This window comes from Zerene cesonia, chromosome 15, assembly GCF_012273895.1.
Source record: "Zerene cesonia ecotype Mississippi chromosome 15, Zerene_cesonia_1.1, whole genome shotgun sequence".
Lineage (NCBI taxonomy): Eukaryota > Metazoa > Arthropoda > Insecta > Lepidoptera > Pieridae > Zerene > Zerene cesonia.
The window spans coordinates 954,745-962,938 of NC_052116.1; the positions used below are offsets into that span (position 1 = coordinate 954,745).

Genomic DNA, 8,194 nt, shown 5'->3' on the forward strand with positions numbered 1-8,194 from the left:
TCGGATCGTCTGTAATTTATTTTTCCTTTCATTTTGATCATATTTCCCACCTTTTAGAAATGGGTTTCATCCTACTGTAATTTTTTTTGGTTTCAAAAATTATCGGCCCTGGTCTAAGAGAGTCACAAATGGGTTTTTACTGCGGTGAAATATCTCATCAAAGCTTAACTGCGGGCAGAAACAAAATAAAATGCATATAAATACTGTTAAAAACTTAATTTCTTGTCGTGAAAAAGAATTATGATAATGAAAGGGCTTTTAATGTTCACACTTTAAAAGGTTACAGAAATGTTATGCTAATTCAAGCGGAGATTAAAACTAAAATGTACTTATCCTTAAAATACGTTACGAGTTTTATACATTATTAAGTTAAAAGATCAAACTTTACGTTACTACTATCTTCGTAGACTTATATCGTATGTGTACTCGAATACTTCAAGGTATTTTCATTGTGCAGGTTCAAATACAGCATCTGTGATAGGTGGGTGGGCGACTACAAACGAGAAAGCCCGTATGTGAGTTAATTATAAATCTATACATTTAGCAAAGTTGAATGGTTTGTTTGACAGAAACAAATGAATTTAATTTTTAGTTTTATAGCATTGAAATGCTTTATAAATCAATAACTTTGAGAGAATAGAAAAAATAGATTTTTTTTTATTAAATTTAACAAAGGCCCCGTTCCATCGATAGAATATTGTAATCATTGAAATAATGTTTCGTATTGGTTGTAATGGTTCTTTATCATCTCAATAGATGGCGTGGGGTGCCCGCTAGGCACATAAATAGAAAGAGTAGACGAAATTCGATTAGTGTGGCGGGATCACGGGTGGCCGAGAGGCTAGGCAAAAAACGCGGATTCGAATCCCACCTCCTGACCAAATTTTTTCTATTCTTTCAAAATTTCTCAAACAAAATAATGTTTATTTGACTCCACATTATGAGGTTCGCGAAATCTTTATGAAGCAAATGATAAAAAGGTGAACTTATAGCTAAAGTGTGCTGCTAAAAACGTACGTGAACAGTAACGTGCAAACAAACATGTTTGTTTGTTTGAACGCACTAATCTGCACAAATACTGGCACGCGGGCGGACTGGTAGTATTATAATACATTGTTATTCAAATGAAATCCGAAAGATAAAAAGTCTAATTGATTTTATGTTAGTCCTTTTTTTCATGGTTGTGCCTCTAAAATTATTGTCTTTTTTTTTAATTTACTCAAAATAGTTGTCCTATGATATATACATATATTATACGTCAAAATTTTTATGTATATGTATATACCTGGCGCCTTACATATATAAAAACTTCGTAAACACTGTTTCAGGCTGTGACAAATGCCCTCCACTTCGGAGATATCGACATAACCCCGATCCTCCGCTTTCTTCCGTACCACTTTGAGTATTATGATGTAATACATCAACCCGTGACTCATGTTGAGTGAGTATTTATGCATATATAAATTACTATACTATATAATAAAAGCAGTGGTGGCTCAGTGGTGAGAACCTCGGACTTCAAAATCGATAAGTCGGGGTTCGAGACCGTGCAGCAATAAAGTGATTTTTCAATTTATCTGCACATGTAGATAACATCACCACTGCTTAAAACGGTGAAGGAAAACATCGTGAGAAAACCGGCATGTCCAAGAATAAAACGTTCGACGACAAGTGACACCCTGCAAATAGCAATAATTCTCTTCAAAGGATCATGGGCTGTGTTACCTTACCATCAGGCAATTTTTTTTTTTATGTCATAGCGGGCAACTGAGCTTGTGGTTCGCCTGATGGTAAGCGATCACCACCGCCCATGAACATTCGCAGAGGTAGGGCCTCTACGAATGCGCTGCCCGCTTTTATGGGGTAAGTGAAAAGGAAAGGATTAAAGACTGGAAAGAAAGAATATACTGGGATGGGTGAGGAAAAGGAAACGGGCCTCCGGCTCCCCCACTCACCGTACGAAACACAGTGGCATGCCACTATTTCACGCCGGTTTTCTGTGAGGGTGTGGTACTTCCCCGATGCGAGCTGGCCCAATTCGTGCCGAAGCGTGCTCGACTACCACATATAAAAATCTTTGTCGTCTATGACATAAGAGTGCCATAATATTAATACGTATTGAAAATTATTTATGAGTTTTTGTGGGATAAACAGTATTTGATTCTGTATATATGACGTTTCTGAGCGATATTTACGCATGTGTGCGCTCCCTGTGTTCCGGCAGAGCCAATAAAGACGTTTATTGTACAAATGTGTGCGTGCGTCTTTTTCCAGAGCAAGATACTTCTACCGGATACCAACAACAGGGGTCGGAAAGTTCGAGAACCAGTTTCTTACACCGTTCACGACTGGCGTGTGGTGGTGTGTGGTAGCCGTGGTGTCTCTGTGTGGTCTGGGCTTACTGCTGTCAGCTATGTTAGAGCAACGTCCATTGGCGCTGCACTATGCGTTTTTCTCAGTGGTTGCTTTGACTTGCCAGCAATGTAAGAGTGTATTATCGACTTTTTTGCAATATATGAAATATTGTTTCTGTGTTGAAGCAGGTCGGTAAAGATAGCATAAAACAAAACATATTTATAAGTAAAACATAATAATTTAAAAATAAAAAGTCTAAATTTCCCGCTATTTAACTTCTCTCTTATTTTTATTTAATTTGACAAAGTTAGCAAAATTATTCGAAATAGATTCCTAAACTACTCAACTGATTTTGCAGATTGATCCGACTAATAAGATAGGATAGTTTATACTTGAAAAAGTATGATAAATTCAGAAGCAGCTAATATATTATGTAAACAAAAACGTTAGATTTGAAATTAAATATAATTTTGTCTTTTACCATTCGAAAGTCGCCAATCAATATCAAATTCTGGGAAGTAATTATATGGGACACAATAAAAGGGAATTAGTGTGTTTTATCGAATGACTTCGATATGCTGGATTCTGTATACTAATTGTATATATTTATTGCTTGCACATATGAGGCATACGAGCATATGCAAATAAAATTTGAAGGTATTCAAATATTAATCCAAAAAGTATTCGTACATGAAATTTTCTTTTTCTAGTACATTTTCCTTCCGAAAGTTCTCGAATTAGTAACCGCCGCTATGAACAAATGCTTGAAAAATATATTTTCGTAGTAAAACTGTAATATTCGTAGGAAAAAATTAAAGCATCGAGTTTGTAATTAAAATTTCTTGTTTTTTAGTTTTTGAAGATGTCAACGAGGGCGCCGTCAAAAGAAACTCCACAGGTACATGTTTTTGAAATAAAATTGTATATTTTTTTATGGTTGCGTTTACGCCAGTCGATGTAAATTAGATTTAAAATGTTGTAAGTTGATTTTAGCGATGTTTATTATTATTTTGACTACTTCAAAGTTCTCGTGTTTAAAAAATAAGTAAGTGAAGTCCCGTGTCCCCTACTGGGGTATGGGGCAGATGATATACATCTGTTTCACTGATCGATTTTCTTTATGGACAAGTAGGTGATCAGCCTTCTGTGTCCTGCCAGACCGAGACATTTTTTTGTTATTGTCCCCATCGGGAAACGAACCCAGTACCCCTCGGTTCTACGCTCACGCGTTTACCACTGTACCAAGGAGGCGTCGTGTTTAAAAAATAATTACATGTTTTTTATACGTTTCAACATGACACCACTGTCGAAACATTACCAGGTGGCCTGATGAAGTGAGAGTCTTTAAATCTTACAATTGAGAACTATTCTTTTATCACTAGTAGGACACCCTGACTTCACCCGGGTAGTGATTTTCTGTTATAATTTTTACCGATTAAAAAAGGATTTATCGAATTCAGTGCAGTCGTTTAGAAACTGTGGACAGTCATTTCGGCGATCAGTTTTTATTTATCTAAAATAAATTTCAGCCAGAAAGCTCACAGTGCTTGTGACAGGGGTGTCATGTGTCCTAATATTTAACTACTACACAAGCAGTGTGGTCAGCTGGCTGCTGAACGGTCCACCTCCTTCCATAAACTCTCTCTGGGAACTGATGGACAGCAGTCTGGAGCCGATCTTTGAGGATGTGGGGTACACCCGCTCTTGGCTTCAGGTTTGCCGTGTTGTTGTTATTTATTTGGGTTATATAGTAAACCTAATATAGATTATTTTAAAAATCAACACAATATAGATACAATTATATATTGATTTATTTGCTAACAATAATTATTTAACGCACAAATTATTAACATAAATATTTGTTACTAGAAGCTCGTCCCGGTTCCGCCCGGATTCCTGTTTTATCCCAAGGGAGCATTTAATGGGGATATAAAGTATTCTATCACCCAAGTCAGCTCATACCCTGTTTGTGTAGTTACATCAAGTTTCATCAAAATCCGTTTAGAGTTTCAGCGTGATTGACGGACAAACATTCAAACAAACAAACTTTCACATTTATAATATTTGATGATTATAATATTTGTGTGATTGAATATATTTTCTGTTACCAGCTACCAGACTATTACTACAACAAGAAGACTGTTGACGCAGAAGATGCGTTAAAAAAGAAGATTAAGAAGAGAGGGAAAATTGTCTTAACGTCACCCGCTGAAGGCGTAGAGATGGTCCGGACAGGAGGTACGTATTGGCCACATAATTGAAATAGTTTCCATTTTACTTATTTAGAAGTAAGTTATTGGAGTAATTCTATGCTGGACTTACATTATCATTAACCTTGGATCATAGAAGTATCATATGATTGATTCATTTTAAGGGACAATTTAATGAAAAATGAATCATATCTCTATATAACGCTATCAAATAAAATTGACTCATAGATCTATGATCCAAGATAAATGATAGTGTAATATCCCCCCTAAGCGTACTGGAACTGAATGAAAAATACCCCTGAGGGTCATTCATTTTGTGGGTTGGTTATTTAAGACAATGGCCTGAATCCTGAATCTGAAGTAACCATTTAATTCGTAAGATAAAGCAATCTATTCCCACAGCATTTAAAAGTGCAAACACATTGAATATTTTGTTATGTAGCTTTATAAGTGAGAAATTTCTTTAAATATTTCTTAAATAAATCTCAGTACATATTTTAACATAAAATGTATATTTGCTCGCAATCCGTCTCTTGTACCGTAGTTGTAGTCAGATAAATACCAGAAATTGTATAAGGTATCTATCAGTGTATTTTACGAAAATTCTTTGATAGTACTAAACTTAGACACGAATCGATATTCCAGAAAATTCAATTTTCATTCCTCTATCATCGTACCAAACACAGCTAGAAATATTTAAATTCAACACAATTTTGGTTTTAAATACAAAGGAAAGTATATAAAAGGAATGCTCAAAGTTTTAATAATTGCCTCTACAAAGAAATTGACGAGCCGGTTCGTGTATCAAAGAAATATTTCTTAATAATTACAACTTGTACAAGTTTTCAAGACCTAACAAAGGCGAATTTAAAATTTATGGGCCAATTTTTGTTCAGGAACTCGGGGCAGCCTTGCGTACCTGAAGTCAAATAATGTTTCTATTAAATTATGTACTTCATTCTAGGATTGGAATAGACAAAAGAGATGTACTGAAATATTAAACGGGAGCGAATATTCTATGATTGTTTAATATAAATAGCCTTTGCTGAGGGATGTATTCGCAGGCAAATATGATTATTAGCCTGTACATTAATATAGTCTTTATACATTTTAAGGAATTTGACATTTGCATATCAAATTTAAATAAAATCCCTACTAATATTATAAATGCGAAAGTAACTCTCTCTGTCTGTCTGTCTGTTACGCTCTCACGCCTAAACCACTGAATCAATTTTTTTGTAACTTGGTATAATGGTAGAACTGAACTTGGGAAAGGACATAGGATAATTATTATCGCGAAAAAAATGGTAGAAGGAGTTGAAATAGGGAGATGAAAGTGATATAACCAAAATCCACGCGGGCGAAGCCGCGGGCGGAAAGCTAGTAATAAATATATTGAAAAACAAACGCTTTAACGTTATAATCAACTTAGTTGTATCGCTTGCTTTCAATATCAAGGTAAAGAGATAAACTCTTGAAATTGTTATCGATCCTAGAGAAGTGTACAAATTTTTAATTTAAACAGTGTCTAAATTAGTCACTTGCATGGAAAAATACAAGTGGAGCTAATAAAAGCGTGTTAAAGGAATACCTTACATGCTGTGTACCATCTTATATAAATTGAGCAAATCGTAGGTACACTGGACAACTAATGAACATACTTAATATAATACTATTTAATATATAATATGTAGTCGTCAATCGAGAACCTTTCTGCCCCAACGGCCATCGGTTCTTCGGGCTATGTGCCCCCATGTACGTAGGACGTCGCAGCGTTGGACGGCCTTTAACAAGATGGTCAGACGACCCGATCAAAGTGGCAGGGAGCCGCTGGACTCAGGCCGCTGGTGATCGGTCGTTTTGGAAATCTTTGGGGGAGGCCTATTATACAGTGGACGTCCTGCTAAAAGGCTGCAACGAACGAATATAATATGTATTGAGTATTGTATAGTTAACAAAAACTATATCGGGAATTCACGACCAAGAAAAGTGTCCGAACGAGTCTAGAGTAAATGTATAATCACCAAGTACGACGCTACTAAGTCGTCTTTCAAAAACGTTATTTTCAGCGTATGCGTTCCACTGCGAAACTAATAGTGCAAATAAATATATAGCGAAGACCTTCACTCCCAAAGAGCTGTGTGATTTGGACTCCCTGCCCTCGATTGACAAGACTCCTCTCCATACAGCCGTGCAGAAAAATAGCCCGTATAGAGAATTTTTCGTTTGGAGGTAAGGAAAAAATCATGTGAAGGATAACCCAGAGTTAATAGGTGTTAAGGAACGTTTAGAGTCATGATGAAGATGAAGAAATCTCAATAAACATATTTGTTTAAAATTGATTGTGTATAAGTGAAGTCCCGTGTCCCCTACTGGGGTATGAGGCAGATGATGTACATCTGTTTCACTGATCGGTTATTCTTTACGGACAAGTAGGTGATCAGCCTTCTATGATCTGCCAGACTGAGACATGTTTTATTTGTTCGTCCCCACCGGGAATTGAACCCAGGACCCCTCTACGCTCAGGCGTTAACCACTGTACCAAGGAGGCGGTCAAAAAATTGATTGTATTATATTGTAATTAATAAAAATAATCTATTAAATTAAGAAATCTTGATTTTCAATCGATTTCAAAAAGGTTTTCCAACTCAACCATATTTTCTGCCACAGAACTTTCGACTGGGTGAAATGATTTTGATAATTTTTTTTACCAGTAACTTGGTGCCTTCCGTGTGGTCCTATATAAATTTGTCCTAGTTCTGGCAAGTTGAAGGCAGTTATTTTTCTGTTAAAAAATAATAATGTAAGTCATCGTTCAATCTGATTACTTTTCTATTCAGAACAGGAAATAAAAATAAAGCTATTTCACCGACTACATTATGCGAATAAATATTTACATAATGCCAATAAATATTTACCCATCTAGTTTTTTATTTATATATTTTTCCCTTTTCCCTACTGAAAATCATATTTTCGTTCTGATGATATCAATTGTTTCATAACAGATAAGATAATTTATTTTACAGTTACGCCCGCATAACAGAGCAAGGTATTATCAACCTGGTTCACTCCAGGACCAATTCCCGGGACATGAAGTGTGAGGGCAGTTCCCCAAGGGCCCTGGCCCTCGGCGGGGCCTCTCCTGCATTTCTGTTGCTTGCTCTTGGGTATCTGTTGGGTACTATCATCATGCTGTTTGAGAGGTAATACTTCCAATTGAAAAAATAAACTTAAATACAATTAATATAATCCTATCCTATCCGTCTAATATTATAAATGCGAAAGTTTGTAAGGATGTGTGTGTTTGTTACTCTTTCACGCAAAAACTATGGAATCGATTGCAATGAAATTTGGTACGTAGATAGCTGGACAACTGGAATAACACATAGGCAACTTTTAATCCCGATATTCCTACGGGATACGGACTTCATTTCATGAATAGTATGTAGGATGGTGATGATGAAACAAAGCTACCATCAGAGCACAAAAGTTGCAATAATACGTGACGTTTTTTTATTGTTTATTTTATTCTCCCTCTCATTTCTGTCCTTTCTCGAGTCTCAAACTATCTCTGTACCAAACTACATCCAAATCGATTCAGTGGTTAAGGTGTGAAGAAAAGATAGACG

General features: G+C 35.9%; 1 protein-coding gene across 1 annotated transcript in view; it reads left to right on the top strand.

Annotated features, from left to right (window-relative positions):
- The window catches only part of LOC119832418 (ionotropic receptor 75a-like), a 12,673-nt gene extending 4,901 nt beyond the window's left edge, over window positions 1-7,772 (top strand). The window contains exons 7-14 of the mRNA XM_038356090.1: window positions 458-515; window positions 1,329-1,441; window positions 2,275-2,483; window positions 3,209-3,253; window positions 3,885-4,069; window positions 4,467-4,593; window positions 6,635-6,797; window positions 7,592-7,772. Coding sequence (XP_038212018.1) covers window positions 458-515; window positions 1,329-1,441; window positions 2,275-2,483; window positions 3,209-3,253; window positions 3,885-4,069; window positions 4,467-4,593; window positions 6,635-6,797; window positions 7,592-7,772 — 1,081 coding nt within the window. The remainder of the gene's footprint in view (window positions 1-457; window positions 516-1,328; window positions 1,442-2,274; window positions 2,484-3,208; window positions 3,254-3,884; window positions 4,070-4,466; window positions 4,594-6,634; window positions 6,798-7,591) is intronic.
- Window positions 7,773-8,194: the final 422 nt, after the last annotated feature.